Genomic DNA, 20,312 nt, shown 5'->3' on the forward strand with positions numbered 1-20,312 from the left:
CCTTTTCAAACTCAAAATTAGACAAAATATGTCTCATCTCGTTTTGTAGAGAGGGATTTAGGGATTTGGCTTATAATAAAAATGTTTATGGAAGAGTCCTGTGACCATTTAATATTATAAAAAAGTTTCAATCAGGGAATTTCAAATATCGACCAAGCCCAAAAAAGATTTTTATTTAATTTTCGTCGTTCTGTCAGTCTGCCTGTTCGCGCATCACGCAGAAACTACTGAAAGGATTTTAGTGCAATTTGGTGTACATATAGTTGATGCTGCAGATTAGGAGGTTCGGCTATTTTTTATTCCGAACAATGGAGTCCATTCGGAATTGGTAATTAAATATTTTATTAATTTTACGCTGTCATGCCTAAACCGATTTTAACTACCTAATCTTTTTTATCACTATCGAAGATCTGGTGAATATTATTAGAGATATAGAACTCCTCAGAAGACAGAAGCAACCTATCCGAAGAATATCCGTTGTTACTGATAGAAGCTAAAACCGAAGGACTTACACCAAATTTTTCTTCTGCTTAAATTGACTTGGCTTATGAAATTGCCTCACGCTCCCTAGCCATTGGGAACCGCTGCAATGAATTGAAATACAAAAAAGCAGTTTTATTCATTGTAATATATTTAGTTAGTAGTGATATAAAAAACAACAAAATAGGTATTTCAAACATTGTTTCCACTTATATGAACGTGAACACCACAATGGAAAAAAAAAAATCTTTATAGGATCCCTGTTTTTTTTTCAATAACTAATCCAACCCCCCAATCAATAATTTTCCTTTCGGTTCGCCGACAATGTCTCCTTTAGCAAATACCAACTGGCCCCGCACATAAGTTTTCTTCACGACTCCCTTCAATTCCTTTCCGATATAAGGCGTCAGCTGTAATTACGAATAATATACATAAATACTTATAATATACAGATAAACACCCAGACACTGAAAAACATTCATGTACACAAACATTTGTAATTGTGAGAATCGAACCCATGGCCTTGGACTCAGAAAGCAGGGTCGCTGCCCACTGCGCCAATCGGCCGTTAAATTAATAACAATTACTTCAAATAACAATACTCTGTCCTTTCCTTATCCATCCAATCCAAAATCTTCAGATGGCGGATCAAATTTAGTAGTCCTATCCTTTTTTCAACTCTTCCCTATCTACAGCAGGGCTACAACTGGCTAGCATAGGCAGTTCCCCGGGCATCTAGCAAAGCCATAAGAGAGATGTCGACATGGTTTTTAGTTTGGGTAACCCGTGCGCGCGATAATTTCAGCGAATAAAATGTATCCTACTCATGCTAGTGAAGAATTGCACTTCTAAAGGTTGGTTGAATCTTATAATATAGAAAGGAAACTTACTTCAATATGAGTTATCACTGGACATGGGTAGATAATTTAAACTAGGTAACTACTTATTATATTATAGTATCCAGTACAGAACTTCTGATAAAGTTGGCTACGACTATTATTTTTGAATTGTATCTGGTCTGGTCAGCCTGGAGGCTACGGCCGTGGCTAATTACTACCCACCAACAAAGATATGCAGCTAAGCGATTTAACTTTAAGTGATGATCTTAAAAACCTATAGAAGTATGAATTCAATATAAATTTCATTTACCTAACATGTGAGCCCGCTACTATGTTAAACTGTATTCTTCTGCTTTTAATACCCTAACCACTAGGTCAGCTGGCAGTTAAGGGCAGAGGAATATAGATATGAATCGAGGATTTTTCGATTCAATATTTACGTACTGCTTTATTAGTGCCCACTTTAACAAATAACACTGTGCAAGCCAGTAGGAACCTTACGAACCAAACGTGCAAACGCTAGGTGGCACCAGCAAGCGTTATGTGAGCACTGCGAACCTACTCTTACCTTGTTCTTATGTCGAATAATGTCTGACTTTACGACAAAAGTTTCATCGGGGGCAAAGTACACCAGATCCGCATCGAGACCTTTCTTTAACGCCCCTTTGCGATTTTGCAATCCGCACAAGTTAGCGGGCCCATTGCTTAAGTACTTGCTTATTGCCCTCAAGTCCAAACCCCTGGTTGATGCTTGTGTCCAAAATAATGAAAGACCTGAAACGTAAATATAAAACGATTATACAATTTCAAGAACGACCTGTAAAGAGCTGGCGAAAGACGTGTGGGCGAATTTCAGCTTGAACAGAAGCCTTATAAGGTTCATTTTTCTTTGTTATTAAGTGTATTGCGGGTGTTAAATTTAATATATTACAAAATTTATCAGTTCACACAAACCACATTTTTGTCTTCTGTAAGAATTAAGGTAATGTTGTTTATTATTAAAGCCTTGTTGTTTATCTCTTCTCTAGGTCATTTGTTTGTTTACATATTGTCATTGGCCGCACTTTAGTACATTCCAAAGAGTAAATGTATATATAGGGGTACATTCTAATTACAATGGTTTACCTACCAAATTGAACAGAAGAAATTCCACCCCAAGCTTCTAAGTTATTACTGCATTTAAGATCGGGCGTACAGGGCGAATGATCCGAGACGACCAGGTCCAATTTGTCATCCAGCAAGCATTTCCATAGCATCTCCTGTAACAAGGCGTAGATCAGAATAACGATATCTTCATCGCAGCCTGTGGCTATTAACGTACTACTTCTGAACCCAGGCCTCGTCTCTCAGGAGAAGAGGGCTTAAAACTTTTGAATTATAATAGCCTGCGCCACGCAAGATAGACAGAATGTATGAAATAGTATTTGCTAATCCGATCCGATAGGTACCACCCAATATAATCCATCGTGTATTCACTGTAATCTGTTCACCACACACAAAATGTAATTTATTAATCAAACAATTGTTTTTAAAAAACCTTTTTGCTTAAAAAATACGAGACCTACTTTCACGTGTGTATAATTTTCCCATTCCTGTTTCCGAAAAGCTTCATCAAATAAAAGTGGGATAATGTAGTTGATAAACTAAACTTGTACAACGAGGATATTCTATTTACGTTACATTCATAAACTACTCCTCCGCGCAGTTAAAATACGAGTTAGTGCCAATTTTATAATAAGACAGTAGATAGATATTGCGTAGCGAATGCCTAAAAGATAAAACTCTAATCATCGTTAATAATTGCTTGCTGTTAATGGTTTTTATAAGTTTTATAATTATGGGGCTGGTGATAGAGCTTTTTGTAACAGAGCTCGTCCGGGGAAGTACTACGGACGTGTTTCTTTCATACCCAGCTCTGTTTATAGGCGATGGTTCTCTACTTTATCATCAGGTGGGCCATCGGATGAGTCCCTCAATTATTATGACAACAAAATTAAGAATCTTCACTCCCTTTTTATCAAAAATCAAGGACTAAGTCGTAAAGAGAAAAAAAAATATTTTGAGTATACCATACCTTGTTATCGGCATCTCTTATAGGAGGTGCACATTTGTACTCACTGTGCCCTCGAGGGACATCTTTGGCACTTAACGTGAGGTAATGGTGGCAGGTCTCTGCGGTGACTCCACCGCGCCAGGCTTTGTGACCCTTAGTGAGTCGTGACGCACGAGCTTTTTCCAAAAGAGGAACAACAGTTGCCGAAGAAACGTGAACTACGTGGACGCGGACACTGGAAAAGTGTTTTTTTCAATAGTTATAATTTACGGACCAATCAGATGGGCTGCCTCATGGTATATAGAAAACCGAAGTCACTACGAGCTCTTTCTACAAAATGCCGACCTTTGTCCATCAAGCTAAGGTGTTAAGCCTCATGTGATTGTAATAACATCGGCAACCACGCCCTTCACATTGAAACACGGCAATGCTGGTTGGCGGCAGAAATAAACTTGACGGTAGCATTTCGCCGGACGGCTTCTGTCACTCTTATAAAATACTAGCGTACCCAGCCCGTATTACCGGGCTAGTTTTTGCTTTATTTTATTTAAACAATAAACTAACATCATTAAATTTTTAATTTAAGTCTCATAATATATTAAATCATTTATTTCTCTCCGTATTCATTCTCTTCTATTCTCTTCTCGAGCGGGTGAAGATCATTATCTACACCCATGTACACCCAACAATAGAATATCTAATAACTATGTAAAAGCTGTATTTGACAGTTTGACAGTTCAAAAATAGGAGTGCTCCGATCGTCACCAAACTTTACAGGATTATTCGCCAGGTCAATCCGGAGATTCCCTGAAAGTTTCATTGAAATCGGTCCAGCCGTTTCGGAGCCTATACGGAACATGCCCACACACTTTCTCTTGTATATATATAGATTTACAAAACTTATTCTTCATATTTGAGACCATATAAAGACTGATTAACACATATCAACTAACAAGTATGGCAGTCGAGTATGCCGGTGTAATTACAGGCTCAGGCTGAGTCTTAACACCTTTATCTCAGGTTGATGGACACAGGCATGTTTCAGAATATGTTTCTTGCATGCCCTGCTTAGTATTGCCCTGTATACAGGCGATGGTTTTCCACGTACCATAAGGTGAGACATCTGTTTGGTCAAATTTAAATTCAAATTTAAAAGTTCTTTATTCTTGAAGTAGATCTGTCAATTGTTAGTATTAAAAAATTTAATAACTTGTTTCCGAATGTACCCGGCAATTTGGGCATATTTTGAAAAATGTCGCTCGCACATCGGCTTATATTTTTGCCATAAAAAGAAGTGACGAGTTACAAACCAGTATATAATAATACAGTTTTTATACTAAAGTTGACAATGCTAACTTATTGTAACAACATTAAATCGCATAATTAAACTTGCATGTTTTTGCCTATCAACATGTGTGTGAATAATTGTTGTTTTAATCTAGGAACACAAACTTTATGCTGTTTCCATTATTTTGTCCTTATAGTTACCTATGAGGTCAAAATAATGGGTCTATAACGCAGCTCATGATATGGTTGTCACCGTTTATTCTTACGACAACGGTGTACAGTTCTTACTCCAAAAGTATTGATCTCAGGATTAGTTGTGGAACAAAAGTTTTTTTTTTAAATTTTGAATACGTAATACCCCATATTTTATGCAGGGGGGGGGGGGGGGGGGTACGGAGCTCAGTACCTCATGCCAATTAAGTAAGTTACGTACTCTGTTCTTTCCAGAAAGCTTGTAATTAGTGATATTGCGTTTAGTTCCATTTTAGGTGGACGAGACTCCAAATATGTGTTATATTCCTCCGGATCTGTAAACAAATTAGGTATTTAATCAAACTTGATTTATCACGAAAGAGTTACCTGACGTACAGAATATTTTAATGGCTCAGCGAACAAAGTCTTTGAACCCATTTATAACAATAATTCTAAAACTTGAACCAGTCTAAAAGTCGAATACATTTATTATAGAAATGTAGCAAGAATGAAAAATATTAAGTATGGCAATTTATCTTATTTAACATTGTAAGCTAGGTAGCTACTTTAAAATATTATTTATTAACGTGCCTGTGGGTATGTGCGTGTGCGTCTGTCTGCGGCATTGTAGCTTCTGAACGGATGAACCGATTTTGATAATTTAGTTTTTTTGCTTGAAAGGTGAATTAGTCGGGAGTGTTTTTAGCTATGTTTAAAAAAATCGGTCCAATATATCCTCAATATGTGTATCAAATGGTAGATCTTCTAGTAGAATACTAGTAGCCCTTTCATTTGTAGTCATTGTCAAATCCAGCATGGCCACCGCCATTTTTTTCTATAACTTCCTCAATAAGGGTATCAAATTAATTAGTATAATAATGTTTATTATATTAGAAGGGAACGATATTGTGTCGGGGGTTCTAATTTTACAATTTAATATTATTTTTTAGTCTGTAGTTAAATAGTATACCTACTAACCTTGTTTGTTAGTAGTTTTATCATCAGGACAATCGTCTTCAAGTTCAGCATGAAACTGAAAGAAAAAATACTTTGAATTAAAAAAAAAAAACAATGTTATGTTTATTAATCTGTTAAAGCACGATTCGCTTTTAGATTATGACGGCTAATATGCCACTATAGTAGTTTAAGTTTTTTTTTATAATATTTACCAGTCATTTCGATAAATAACCGCTATTTGTCGTTAATAGACAAAATACACGGTTTCAGTTACGACTACTACGACGAAATCAGGACAGGCTTTAACGAAGAAATTATGTTACGTATTACTTTGCGCTATAAACGACAACTTATATCTTACCTTCATAGCGTAAATAGTACAGCTAACAAAAAATATGTAATATTAGGTACTCAATTCCTATTCAAAGTCAAAGTCAAAGTCAAAAATATCTTTATTCAAGTAGGCCCATAGGTGGCACTTTTGATGCGTAGGTACATTACATGAGAATTACACGGTAGTGAGATGATGGCGATAACCATATTCGTAAACTTAAAACTAAATCTACGAGGGTTCCAAACGCGTCCTGGTCTAAGAAGAAGCCCACAAAAAACTTAGCCGGGTGTTTTTTTTTGTTATCACTATCTCACATTGTCAATTAAAATTACTAGAAGAGCAATCATTCATCCCTAAGCTTTTTTATTGATTACGTGGTCCTTTATACTATAAACTTTTTTATAAGCTTACGTTTAATACAAACTTGAACTTTGAAAAAGAGACATCTCCAAGATGCAAATGGGTAGTTTTTTGTTGAATTGTATGCAATTTCCTTTAAACGAATTATGAATTTTATGTAAGGTATTTACATTTTATTAGTATTTGTAGGCAGGTAGTTCATGCAGATAGATGGACGGTTGTTATCCATGTCATAAACCATCTTAAGGAAACCTGGATCCATGCTAAAAGGAAACCTTTTGAATAATTTGTTACAAAATAAGGCAACAAATTGATCCTAAAGAGTTCCGTTTTTCTATAATAAGTAGAAACACTATAAAGTCAAAGGCGCAGTTTTCTTAATGTAAAGTCATCATTAGGAAAAAATAAACTATAAAACAAATTAAGATAGCCTAAACGATAACAACGTATTTAAATAGATGTCTGAATTAATAAAGCTATTTAGGTGCATAAATAACACTATAATAATTCAACATGAGAAATTGACACATTATGTTATCCGTTTTTGGCATCGACGACTGCTCCATGGCACTAAAAAAGCAACGTTTGAACTTAATTACAAACGTGGCCTCTACGTTTTAAAGTTTTGATGAAATGCATAAAAATTAAATACCCCACCGTCTGTTTGTCAAACGCGATAAACTCAAAAACTTACTAGCTGTTGCCTGCGACTTCGTGTGCGTCTTATTTTGTTTTTGATGTGGCATTAAATTTAGTTGTGGTTCTAAAAAAATTTTAAGTATTCGGTATCGGTAAGCCTTAAATGTGGGGTTTGCTGCTGTCGGCTGAGGAGTTCTGTCCTCTATCTCTAACCACAGTTTGGGCAAAATTAAACACATAGTATAACCTCTATAGTACAAAAATTAATTATTTAAATCGGTTAAAATTAGTCGGAGTTATGGTGTAAAGTGGTTTAACACTTTCATCCCCTCTCCCAAAGGAACCGAGCTTAATGTTGGGATAAAAAGTATCCTATATTACTTCTAACTCTTCCAAGAATATGTGTACAAAGTTTCATGAGGATCGGTTAAGTAGTTTTTGCGTAAAAGCGTAACAAACAAACTTACATTGTCATTTATAATATTAGTAGGGTAGGGATAGGGATAGGGAAGTAGGGATAGGGATAGAGATAGGGATAGGGATTATTAGTAGATGGAGTTTATGAGGAAGGTTGAAGTTTAAGTGCAAATTAATTACGGTTTTTGGTAAATTGGCTGAAATATAACGATCAACATGAAAAATCAAGCCTTGTCAAAGTTTTACTGGCATATACTTATACACAATTGGTCACGGGTCTACGGTCTAAGAGAAAGGAGACCTGTGCCCAGCTCTGGGACGTTAAAAGGCTGATGATGATGGTGCCAATGATGACGATGATGATGACGTTACAGTTACATTTATAGTTTGTTTATTCATTGAATAAAATCCCAATTGTTCCGTCAACAGAACTATTGGGATTTTTTCCCACTAGTTTGCGATCAATTAGCTAGCATGCAATACACAACCTTGTATAGAAATAAGTAGCTGTCTGAAGAATAATTTCGTATGTAGTGTCGAAAAAAAGTAACGGAATTTGAATCCCAACGAGGAGCATGCTAATCAAATAATGGAAGATTTTTTTTTTTAATTTTTATAAACATTCCAATACCATTATTGATTTGTTACGTTGATTTTTTAAGAGTATTTGACTTCATAATCATGAAGATCTATTTTTTTGTGTTGCGAGTAACATAACGGATAAACGGAATACAACGGAACGTGCGTCAAGAGTAGGTACATTTTGTGGATCTTTTTCGTGTTGTGTACCAACATAAAGATGAAAGAAGTTATAAATTAGACGTAACAGATTTCCCAAAAATTCGAGGATTATAGCTAGTTAAGCTAAATGTGCAATTTTAAAAAGAAACCTTTTATGGTAACTTCATTTAGGCTGTACCTTCCGACGTACGACGAAACGTATATCGAAACACTTTTTCTCAGTAACGATTTAAAGTCTTATGTTGTAACTTATAATGAATAGAACAATCATACCTAATGCTGTGCAATGCAAGTTTTTAACTAAACGAAATTTATGGGTAAAGATACAAGTCCCACAAACGTTCCTTTAGGTATAAATTAATTCAATGCAACACAAGTAGTTTTGCAAAAGTAAAGATAAAATTCTAAAGTTCATCGACCGTCTTGCCAATGATTTTTTTGTTTATTCTAAAAATACACTTGTATAGTAACCCAGCTTTTGCCCGTGTGTTTACCCACTTTTTATTCGGCTTTTGAAAAATCCCTTGAAAATTGCTTTCCCTGGACAAAAACTATCCTACATTAATAAGCTTAGGCTTTTTTTTTAATCCCCCGAGAATATTATCAGGCAGCTTTACTGGTTAAAAATTATACTCAGCGTGTCTATTCTCAAAGGTGCCAGTTACTTTATAAAGATCAGGTTGAGCTAAATAGTGAATACCTATATGAAGGTAAGAAACAAATGTAGACTCTTTTGCATTTAGGATGACCTTTATAATGTTAGTATGGATTACGTCATTGGTGTAATATGTCACTAACTCACTATCTTCAAAACTTACTGCCAAAACGGATCCAGTACCCTCAAGAGCGTTAAAAGCTAGCTCTAAATCTTCAGCTCCAACATTAGGGAATTCATCGACGCCACTCGGACAAAGGAAGCATTTAAACCCAACTACTCCAGCCTTAACCAGGTCTCGCAAAGAATCCTGAAATTTAAAAATGTATTGTTTCTTTCAGGTCTTCGTCCTCGTCAGCGTAGAATGTAAGATATTATAAGGTTTTAGTGTAATCTTTAGAATCGTAGTCTACTTCCTTAATTACCAAAATTTTTTTTTCCGAATTTTACTGTGCGTTTTAAACTTACGGCTCTGAAACCTTTTCTCTATCGGCCTGATAACAATGCTCCGAGCTTCTCAGCGGGCGTTGGAAGGGGCTTTGCCCGGACTATTTATTTCGAGAGCCCGAGTTTTAATCCCAGCACGCACCTCTTACTTTTCTATGTTATGTGTATTTTCTGTTACACAATTTTCAGTACCTACTAGCCCCTGGCCGTCGTTTCCAGTTAATATCACTTTGCTGGGATTATAGTCCACCAACCCGCCTTGGAGCAGCGTTGTAGGTCTATGCTCTAAAACAGTTATTCCTAGAGGAGGTCTTTCCCCAACAGTGGGTCGTTACTAGGTTGCAGATAATGTTGATGGTGTAAAGTATGTTTTTAACGGAACTAACAAATGAATATATTAGTAACTCAAAACAAAATAAAAAGAGATTTACAATCTGTTGGTATGGTTTTATTTATTTTATTGTTGAAAATCATACTTTACACTAAAAAATAAAGAAAAGATACTTGTCAGAAATGGCTGAAGTCTATTTGTATTAACTTGCAACCGAAAAAAAGCTAGTTTTGATCATTTATATACACTATAATAATATTATACTTATAAAATAGTACCTGGTTTCCAACTATTACTCCACCCCAGAATCCAACATCAACGTAAACATGTCCTGTAGCAGATTTAACTTTAGTTTTAAGATTTTCCAATGTCGTTGTCGGTGGAATTGAATTCCTAGAACGGACAAAAACACTTACATAAATAAAAAACAAAGTAGAGATCTCTAATTGTTTAGGATGGTCTTTGCACATCCTAAGAGCAAAGTATTTAATGGGGCATTATTTATAATGCTCGGACAATAAGAAAAGGTAAGATACCTAGATATATATATATCTGTGTAGTTTTCCATGCTTAAACAATCAAGCATGGAAAACTTATGTTTGAATTTACTAATCTCAGGAAGTTTTTGATCAATAAAATTATTTTTGCATTAGACAGCTTGTACATAGAGATAACCTATATACACATTATACATACCATTATTGCTAAATTGACTTATATTTGTGCCTAATAATAATCAAAAATTAAAAGAAAAGATCTCCTATTATTTCTAATAGACTTTGCGCGTGTGATTAATGAAGGCAATATTATAATGCCCGGATAATAAGAATCTGTAGGTAATATAGGAAACTGTGTAGCTTCTGTGCAGTTTTCGATAATTGATTATTTGTTTGTTTGAACGCACTAAGTCAGGAATAATAAATCCGATTTTTATTTTTTTTTATTGTATTATAGATATTTATTTGTTAGGTATATATTGATAACTGTATCATGTGTATTTACAATGGCATATCGACGATGGTGGTGATGCCTCCAGCTGCAGCTGCATTGGTTGCGGTGCGAAACCCTTCCCACGCAGTGCGGCCGGGTTCATTCACGTGGACGTGCGAATCGACCACCCCCGCTATGAGCGCCCAGTCTCCTCCATCTGTCACCTATGGTTAAACATATTTTAGGTAAAGCACCGCAAAGAAAACTAATGCCCGTTTTCACTAATGACGGGACTTTACTTTATTATTTAGGCTTACCTAATCTAAAGAGATTTCTAAGCATACATTAACCGTTCGACCATAGTTATCACATAAGAGTTAGTGAAACGTTTTTTTTTCTATAGACATCGCCTGAATCATTGGACATTCGATTAAGGCGATGGTTTGGATGGGAATGGTTTGGATGGTTCTCTATGTGACAGAGCTTACCCGGTAAATTAGGTAGTTACTACCGCCAGCTTAGTACCCAACAAAATTACGTAATATTTGGTTACCTACTAGGCCCTATATCTTTTTATTCAGTTATTTGTGGTCTCATCTGAAGGAATGAAAAGCATGAGTGAGGAAAAACTGTAGTATCTAAGTCCCAGGGACAGTACCTAATTTGCGATTGTCGATGTTCCAGGTTTCAAATGATGGGCTGATGAAACTTTAATAGGTACGCGTACGTCAGTCGACGGTTAGACCTATTTTTTAAAAATCGGTCTAATCTTAGAAGTTCTCCTAGCGTTCGATAGACCTTTTATTGAATACAGTAAAAGGTTATTATTTAGCGATACTAGTTGATGTTAGGGAAACCGCTAGCGCTTAAAGTTGAATATATTAAAATTATTGTTATATTTAACAAAATGTCTCAGCAAATAAATTGATAACGAAGCAATAAAATGTTTTTCAATAAATAATTATAACAATACGACAAAAGATACCTACGAGTTACGACAACGTGTTTTTATGACACTACAACTTGATAAATTATTCAAATAGAAGTTTTTCATGTTGATCGACGATGCTACATTTAAAAAAGTGCATAGGTAATGCGAATGGGCGACATTTAAGATGCAATAAGTATACCTAACTTTAGTTTGGGTCTTCGGTAGGAAGCAATAAAAAATTTTATTACTGAAGGATAAGTTCAAGGTCAAAGGATATCTAGGCATGGCCTGAGTACGACTAATAGGTAATATTAATACCTACTTTCCTACTATTCCTTGAATTTCAAGAACAACAAAGAAAATACAGGTAAATTAGATATCTAATGAAGCAAATTTATCTCGAAAATTAAGTTCGAATTCAGTCTTATAACTAAGTGTGCCAAGTTTTCGAAGTACATCAATCTACCTAATAAAAAATCTTCAGATGACAGGTTGAATTCAGTATTGCTATCCTTATCTAAGTACGAAATTAAATTGCAATCTGAGGTTTTTGGATTAAATACTAATTTCGGGTGTTAGTAGTTGTGTTGTACCGCGTATCAATGGCTTAGTTTAGCAGAAATAATGCATTAAATTGAAATTTTCTACTATACGAGTTATATAAAATTTTAGGGTAGGCAGTGCTTTTATGCATGTATGTATTTCGCGCAACTACCAGCTTTTTCAAAAGCTATTATAAGAAATACCTGTTAAAAATCCAAGTTAGTATTTCTGCCTATTTTTGCACGACTAGTGACTACCCCAAAACGGAGTTTGTAATGGATGAAGGTTTGTAAGTTTCATTATTCATTATTTTCTAAATGTCTGAACAGATGTATGAAATATCCTCAGAATCCATAAATTCCTGAGGCTAGATAGTATCAATAAATAATAATAGTGACTAGTAATCACTTTTTTTTAAAACAATATGGTTGCTGAATTGCCCCATTTATACGTACCTATTCAAATAATCGTAATTTTCGACAGTCTTATTTTTTTATTTACGAAAATATAAAAAAATAACTGAACGATATTTTAGTCATGTAGACGTTCTTACTTTTAACTAACGTGTATAAATATAACTTGAAGTTCATTTATTGTTAATTAATCTTAATTAACATAATATAAGTTCAGTTAGACAACGAATTTAAAAAGCGTCCGAGTCGAGAATTTTTGCCTTCTGCTAAAGATATAGCAGTCAACACGATCCTCAAAACCAGTTTTAAATTTGGCATTAGTTAAAGATGAGGACAAATTGCCTACAAGAATGTACCTACCGTATGCCAAATAGTTAGTAAGGCTTGAACAATCCACGATCGTTATTTCATGGATGGTGGATTGGCGGTCATTTCACCTATTCTCTTTTCACTTGCAAATATCAGAATGGAATATATTGTATAATATAAATACTAGCTGACCCGTGCAAATTCGTTGCACCAAATCGGTTATTACCGGAAAACACGAATTAAATGACATTTCTAAAAATGAATCCTTGCTAGATCGATTTATCGCCCCCGAAACCCCGTGTATAATAAATTTCATGAAAATCGTTGAAGCAGATTCCGAGATTCCAATTATAGATATATATAACTAATTGATGAGGTGAAATTTGTCAAGGAAAACTAACCATCCATAAAAAGTTATATCATAAACCTACCTACCTATTAGGTATCATAATATATAATTGAGAGAAGACTAGGTACTAAAATATTAAAAAAGATTTGGAATATTATCAAGGTACTTATTAATTATTAATCCTTACAGGTAGGCATCTTTGTTTGGTAAAGTAAATTTATTAGTAAATTATAAAGTGAATTTAATTTTATTCCTTGCATGTGTTTGGCAAAATAATGAAGAAACAAACGGTGATCTCGTATTTTATAAGTCTTCAAAATAAAATCCTACCTTTTAATATTCAACCAAACGGAACACTACAAACTAGTTTCATTATTAGTAGAAGTCAGCGATCTATTAATGGACAATAATATAACGCCTGTGGTACCTTAACATTTATTTTATCTATATAAACACACTTGTAAGTAAATAAGATTGGGTTACATGAGTAGTACCCACTAGCATTTGTATATACACAAATAAACATCTATTAGTGGATACATTTTATGCTACATTTTATCATATATTTTTTTTTATAAGGTTTTGTAAGTATCCATTATTTCTTGGCGAGTAGTTTTATTTTACGAAAGTTTAATAAATGCGAGCAAATAACACACCTGCAAAAAAAACTCCAGGCAGACGCCCTGTCCGACCTCTCAAGGTTGTTACAACTGCATTGCCGGAAAGAGACGACCAACATGTGCTAACGCGTTTATAAACAAAACAACATAGTAAAGCTTACTTTAAGTTTACCCTTGCTTTGTGTTATCAGCTTTTCGGCTTCATTTCGTTCCAGAACATCCACAATAATACCACGTTCGTCGACAAGAACTCCACCATCGAAGATTTTAGTTTCAGTAACCAGGCGTTTGCTCAAAAACAATTGGCACTCGTCCGTCATCGTTGACTGAGTCACGCACAAACACAACTACACGAAATGAAACACGCTGCCCAACTACCAGAATCAAAAGATAACGTTAAAATCTACTGAAATATTCATCTCGTTTTAACTGCTTTCGTTCGTTCTTATTGTATGTAAACAAATAGATAACGGGATGATAGCGATGTTCATACTTAACTATCGAATAAATAAATTAACATAAATATATATAATGTGTACTTTAGTTAAGCAAAAAGTTCATTATATTCCACTGCAAGTTAGCTCTTGACTAACCTGTTAGAGGTATGGTAGGAGGTGGAGGTTGTTTCTTCGCGGTATCGTACCAGAACGCTAAATCGCTTGTAGGCGCGTGTTCGTTTGAAAAGTGGTAATTATCAAAGATTATAAATACCCAGGGATCAATCCTGGGAACTCCGACTTATAAACGCACAGTCTGTGTCATGCAAGGTCATCATAATAACAGTGTGTATTTACGTACCTACTTAAGGCAAAAACAACCTCGTCTTCCTCTAGCCAGGGATCAATGGTAACGGTGGCTACTTTATTAATATAAATAAACGTAGGTATTAAGCAGGTTCTGTAATAAACCATCTCTGCGATACTTATTTCTTCCACATATCGATGTGGGTGACAGCCGGCAAGGATAATAATAGCTTGAAGATTTATTTAAAAAACTAGCAACTGTCTGTCTTATAGATAGAGGTAGTTCGGTGTAAAACTTAAATATTATTAAATAACGATTCCTCGCGTCTTTGTCTGTGTACAACTTGATTAGTACATTTATATATACTTTATATACTACGACAACGCACGCATCGCCATCTAGCCCCAAAGTAAGCTTGTGTTATGGGTACTGAGATGACTGATGAATATTTTTATGAATATACATAAATACTAATAATATACATATAAACACCCAGATACTGTAAAACATTCATGCTCGTCACACAAACATTTTCCTATTCTACTCTATATACCCCGACTCAACGCATCGCGTTCCCGTGATTTTACTTAGCTTTACACTTAGCGTTCTTTCTACCTTTTTTTTATTTTAGCTCGCCTCCTAAAAGTCTATATTTAATAGCCTCTACCCTTCCTCGAGAATTGTGCTATCAAATCCCAAAAGATATTTTCAAACGCAACTGGCAGTTCCAACTGAAACAAACAAACTCCTCAACTTTATTTAGTAGGTATACCTATCTATATTTAAAAAAAGAAACAAACGTTGTTATCGATGAAATTGGAAACGTTAATTCTTATAATCAAAGCACGTTGACCCGTTCATTGTTTTATTTATGAATATAATTAGTGAGCCCACTTGTGAGTTGTGCGCACTGTTTTTTTAACACTATGGCACTGTTGACGAATCGCCTAATAAATGCCAATGTTTCACCTTGAACTTGACTTAAACACGCGGGAAGCTCCCGTTTCGTTCATACAGCCTGTAAACAAGCACAATACTCGCTCGATCTTTGAATACACCTACCTAGAACTAGTAAATACAAACTAGACCGGTTCCCGCTAACATTTTGAAAAGGGCAGATAATCTAGCAATGTCACCCACTTAAAAAACTGTTCCGATATACTACCTAGTGGGCGCGGCAAATCGCTCAAGTTAGTATATACCTAATGTTGTATGTTTACATGCACATATTTTTGTTAATTATACTATTTATTATTAGTTATTGTTAATTATACTAGCGGACCCCCGCGACTTCGTCCGCGTATGAGTCAATCGAGAAGCTAAAATATAGCTGATGCTAACATCATAATCATCGTGGCTAGCTGCAACTATTTAACGTGGTATACTGAGTTAGTAAATTGACATTATTTTAGTTGATACATACATCCATCCATATATCCCTCCTCATAAACTTACGCATTTATAATATTAGTAGGATGGTACGCATGCATTCGATCGCTGTCCCATATGCCTTGCGACTTACTGTTATTTATGAAGAGTTATGTTCTAAATCTCCGACAATATGTATCAGATCCTTATTAAAATAAGACCATACATGCTTGCTAGAATACACTTTCAAATAAAAAAAAGAATTATTAGAATCGGTTCAAATTTAACGAAGCTATGAAGTAAAATTGATAACAATTTTCATCCCATTTCCCGAAGAAAACTTATTTTTTATCGGGATAAAAAGTATTCTATATGTTGACCCGGAATATCAAGTACCCCTATACCAAATTTTATTTAAATCCGAATTAAAAACACGAAGCTGCACGACCTTTTCGGGCACCCGTTAGAGCCACGAGCAAGTTGACTACTTCTAGACGTTTATGTTGCACAATTACTTCCAAAACTTTACACCAATTTCAATATTAGAATCTGATTCATCCGGATCAAACTTTAGAAGAAGTGTTTGATTAGTATGCGCTGTTGGAACTTGTTGCACTTCTAAAACTCGGGTAAGCAACGCTTCCATGTTACAAAAAAGCACGGCATTTATTGTATTCGGCTGTGTTGCTTCATTTTGTTGTTTGTTACATCCCACTTCTGATAAAAGCGCAGAAGGGCCTTCTTCTAAACTCATTTCTGAACTCATTGTAAGTCGGTACAAACACAAAATTATTATATTCCTCTAGTATCTATTATATCACAATAATAATTATTCCAATCTATATTACTAATTATCAGTATTTCAATAAAGTAATTTGTTTAAGTTAACAAACAGCGATTCGTCGCAAAAGCAGTTTTTCAAGTTAAGTAGTTTTCACGTGATGCCCGGACAGACAGACAAACAGACAGACAGGCACACACAGACAAAAATTAAATAAAAATCTGTTTTGTACTCAGTATCGATTATAAAGCATCCCCCGGTCAAAATTTTCAAAATGTACAGAAATTTTCCAGTAACAATTTTATTATTAGTATAGATATATCAATAAGTGTATATGTGAAGTAACGGCAGATCGGAATACAGTTGTCACCACCTAGTCTACCCGCGGGTCTATAACAGATAACTGGCAGCAGTTTCCTATGTGCTACTACTACCTTGTATAGTATACATCTGCCCAACGTGCTGATTATGGGTAAAACCTGCCATTGTCCAGCAGTGGACTGTTATAGGCTATCTAAGATGATTGATGATTACATTTTAAATAAATAAATATCAGTACATTCCAACTTAAAAAAAATGTTTTAAGACAGAAAGGTATACTGATGATTTAGAATGATTTAGAAACCTACATTCTTCAATTTAGATCTGAATGCTTGAATAAGTAAATACCTTTTGCCCTTCATAACAAAATTGACCTGTAGTTTCTGATTTATTTTTAGGTGACATTTATTTTAGAAACGAATGGCAACAAATGCGAACGTTCAAACGTATGCTACGTATGCTGCTTTTCAACTCACATTGGAGCAGCATGAAGGGTCTGAGCTCATTGTACTATGAGAGAGGAGGCGGGAGCAACCAGTGGAATATCAATATAATGAATGATGATACCAAAGAATATTAACAGAGAAATAGGCTCACAAAGAAGCCGTTGAACGCTAGCGACGGTGAAAGTAGTAGTGTAAAAAGTGTGACCTATGTCCACTGCCCAGCAGTGGACGTACATTGGTTGACATGATGATGATTACACACATAATGTTACTATGGCAAAAAATATTTTTTAAGCGGCTTTAACAACCCTTTTGGATAGTGTCGTGTTGACCGGGCACTTGTTAAATTTGCTCTTAAATAAATGAACGTTATCATCATCAGCATCACATCATCCCATTACCAGCCCACTATAGGATACGGGTCTCCTTCTGCAATGAGAAGGGCTTATGCAGTAGTCAACCAACTGGCCTAGTGGAGATTGGAAGACTTCACACTCCTTTGAGACCATTATGGAGAAATCTCAGGCTTTCCTCAGGGTGATTTTTTCACCGTTAAAGCAATTGCTTAAAGCGCGAAAAGTTAGAGGTACGTGCCGAAGTCCTAACCACTTAGCTATCCCCGTATGATAAAACTTTAAAGTAAATTTACGGCCCTTCTTATACGTATAGTTCCACTTGAGTTTTGATCTTACAACTACTTTGCTTAAAGAAGTGGTCATAAAGTTAGCAAACACTTTTATATTGGAATGCTAATAAGCTAGGTATGGGCCATAGACACTGAAACATACATAAACATAGGCCAGTTAAACAATAACTTCCTCATAGAGGCTAGGTCGCCTGTTCAGGTCATTTTTGTGTGCGAAACAAGGACAATGCCAATTTCAGGGTCCACTTAGTCAGTTTACTGTTAGTTGGTAAGTTGTCACCTCACTGTATGGCAACAAACAATGCGGTGACATTGGCGGGAAGAAAGGAAGAAACGCCACCTGCATAGTAATTGGGATTTGCGTCTGCGCATCGCGGAACCTACGTGAGGTTCAATTGTATGCGACTGGGCCACATTAACCAAAAAGACTGCGCTTCTTTGAAACACCAGTTGATCGTTTGTTTGTATTGAATGTAGGTGTATCTTTCAGCTATATATTAAGCGTATTGTGCATGAAATGTTAAGAAATGACTTCTGTTACGATATTACGGACTCAGTGATGAATAAAACTATTGAACTATGAATTGGCTAAAGTGTAAGTAGAAATTAGAGTCTACCGTTTGTTACAATATACCTACCGTTTGTGACAATTTTCTCTTATCATATTTGAAAACCTTAAATTAGAAGTACCGGTTAGAAAAAACAACGTGAGGAAATCAAATTTTCATAAGAAGTGATAATACAATAAAGATTATAATCTAGATATAAAATTTTAAATTTATGATGCTCCAACAAAAGAATCAAATTGAAAATTTTAGGAGTTAAAATCGCGAGTTATTTACATATTATAAATTTGTGCAACAAATTAATTGCTTATACTTTAAAATATAAGGGCAAAACAAGTGTAAACATAAAAGACGGCTATAAAACTTTGACTGCAAATGAATTGATTTAGCATTCCTAATGATATCAATTTGTTACAATAAAATCTTAATTTATGATTACAGTATAATAATAATATGATCGTCATTAATCACGTTTTTATGCAATAAATTGTGTTTATTATGAAAACCACTTTAGATTAACAAATAAAATAATTATACAGTTGTAAAATAATAAGTAACCTTTAAGCTTTTTCCTACATTATTTCTAGAGGTCAATTAATTATTTTTATCTTTTTTCAATCCTAAGATTTCCATTATATCTTTCATACCTTGAAGTTAAGGCTAGGGATAAATATTCATACATAGTCAAAAATGTCAATAATTATTTTTTAATGGTGATAACTATTTAGGTACATTCATAAGCTATTATCCCTCATTTTTCCGTGTAGCATTAATTACAGCTCCTTTTTTTATTTGCTGTTATACTTAGAATGTAACTAACTTCACATGACATGATAAAACGAAAAAATGTGTTAAAAATTTCGTATTAAATTCAGCTTAAAGAAGGGCCCATATAGTAGTTCGAGTAGACTTTTTAAGTGCACTTAGGTAATTTTAGTGGTTCCCTTGTAAGTACATAACTAAATCGTTTACGTAATTTTGCCGAATTCATGTTGTTACCCATTTATATATGGTTTTAATTAATTACCTATCTATTACCTCGTGCATATAGGTCATAAGAAACAAACTCGATTCTATAGACACTAATATTACCACTGTAGGCTATATCGACCCCCAGGGATCGATAAGGACTTTCAAGGGGTGTCCATGTCAACAAAATAATTAGGGGTCCAAGAAATGCGAATGGGGGCCAATGATAGTATATGTCAAATACTTAAAGCTCTAATGAAATGGTTACAACTTTGAGACTTTTAATATCAGGTACCATGTCAAAAACATATTTGAAGATTTTGCAAAATTCAATAGGTAAGAAAGAGGTCTACCGAAAATTGAAAACATGGCGATTGGTCTATGACACATAAAAGTTTTGGGCACTGCTCCTCTATAACAAACTTAAGCAATAAATAAGTATGTTTGTATAGAAATAACCGTAGATACATATGTGTGGGGTGGACCTGTCCCAAAATTCCATTGATACATAATACACATACGCGTAGATGCGAGATGAGAAGCTCGATGACACCGAGGTATTAACACTAGGCAACTCGTCCGCTTCCCGCTCAGTCGGACGCCGCTCACGACGAAGAATCGGCCGCCGGGCAAGCATCCGAAAC

General features: G+C 34.9%; 1 protein-coding gene across 1 annotated transcript; it reads right to left on the reverse strand.

The window, feature by feature from the left end:
- Positions 1 to 609: 609 nt before the first annotated feature.
- Positions 610 to 14,318, reverse strand: LOC120624678 (allantoinase-like). The gene is made up of 10 exons (XM_039891351.1): positions 13,989 to 14,318; positions 10,735 to 10,886; positions 10,011 to 10,125; positions 9,118 to 9,264; positions 5,830 to 5,884; positions 5,093 to 5,186; positions 3,394 to 3,607; positions 2,449 to 2,578; positions 1,888 to 2,093; positions 610 to 890 (listed from the first exon to the last, which is right to left on the reverse strand). The coding sequence occupies exons 1-10, from the start codon at positions 14,145 to 14,147 to the stop codon at positions 759 to 761; spliced, it is 1,404 nt and encodes a 467-aa protein (XP_039747285.1). The 5' UTR covers positions 14,148 to 14,318; the 3' UTR covers positions 610 to 758.
- Between the last annotated feature and the right edge of the window lie 5,994 nt (positions 14,319 to 20,312).

Source organism: Pararge aegeria, chromosome 6, assembly GCF_905163445.1.
Source record: "Pararge aegeria chromosome 6, ilParAegt1.1, whole genome shotgun sequence".
Taxonomy (NCBI): domain Eukaryota; kingdom Metazoa; phylum Arthropoda; class Insecta; order Lepidoptera; family Nymphalidae; genus Pararge; species Pararge aegeria.

Bases quoted from the DNA above. Each gene is read 5' to 3' on its own strand.
- LOC120624678 (XM_039891351.1), bottom strand. From the start codon at position 14,147: ATGACGGACGAGTGCCAATTGTTTTTGAGCAAACGCCTGGTTACTGAA. The intron at 10,126-10,734 runs GTAAATACACAT...TGTCCGTTCTAG, and splicing joins ACCATCGTCGATATGCCATT to GAATTCAATTCCACCGACAA. The intron at 2,579-3,393 runs GTATGGTATACT...GCCTTGTTACAG, and splicing joins TAAGAGATGCCGATAACAAG to GAGATGCTATGGAAATGCTT.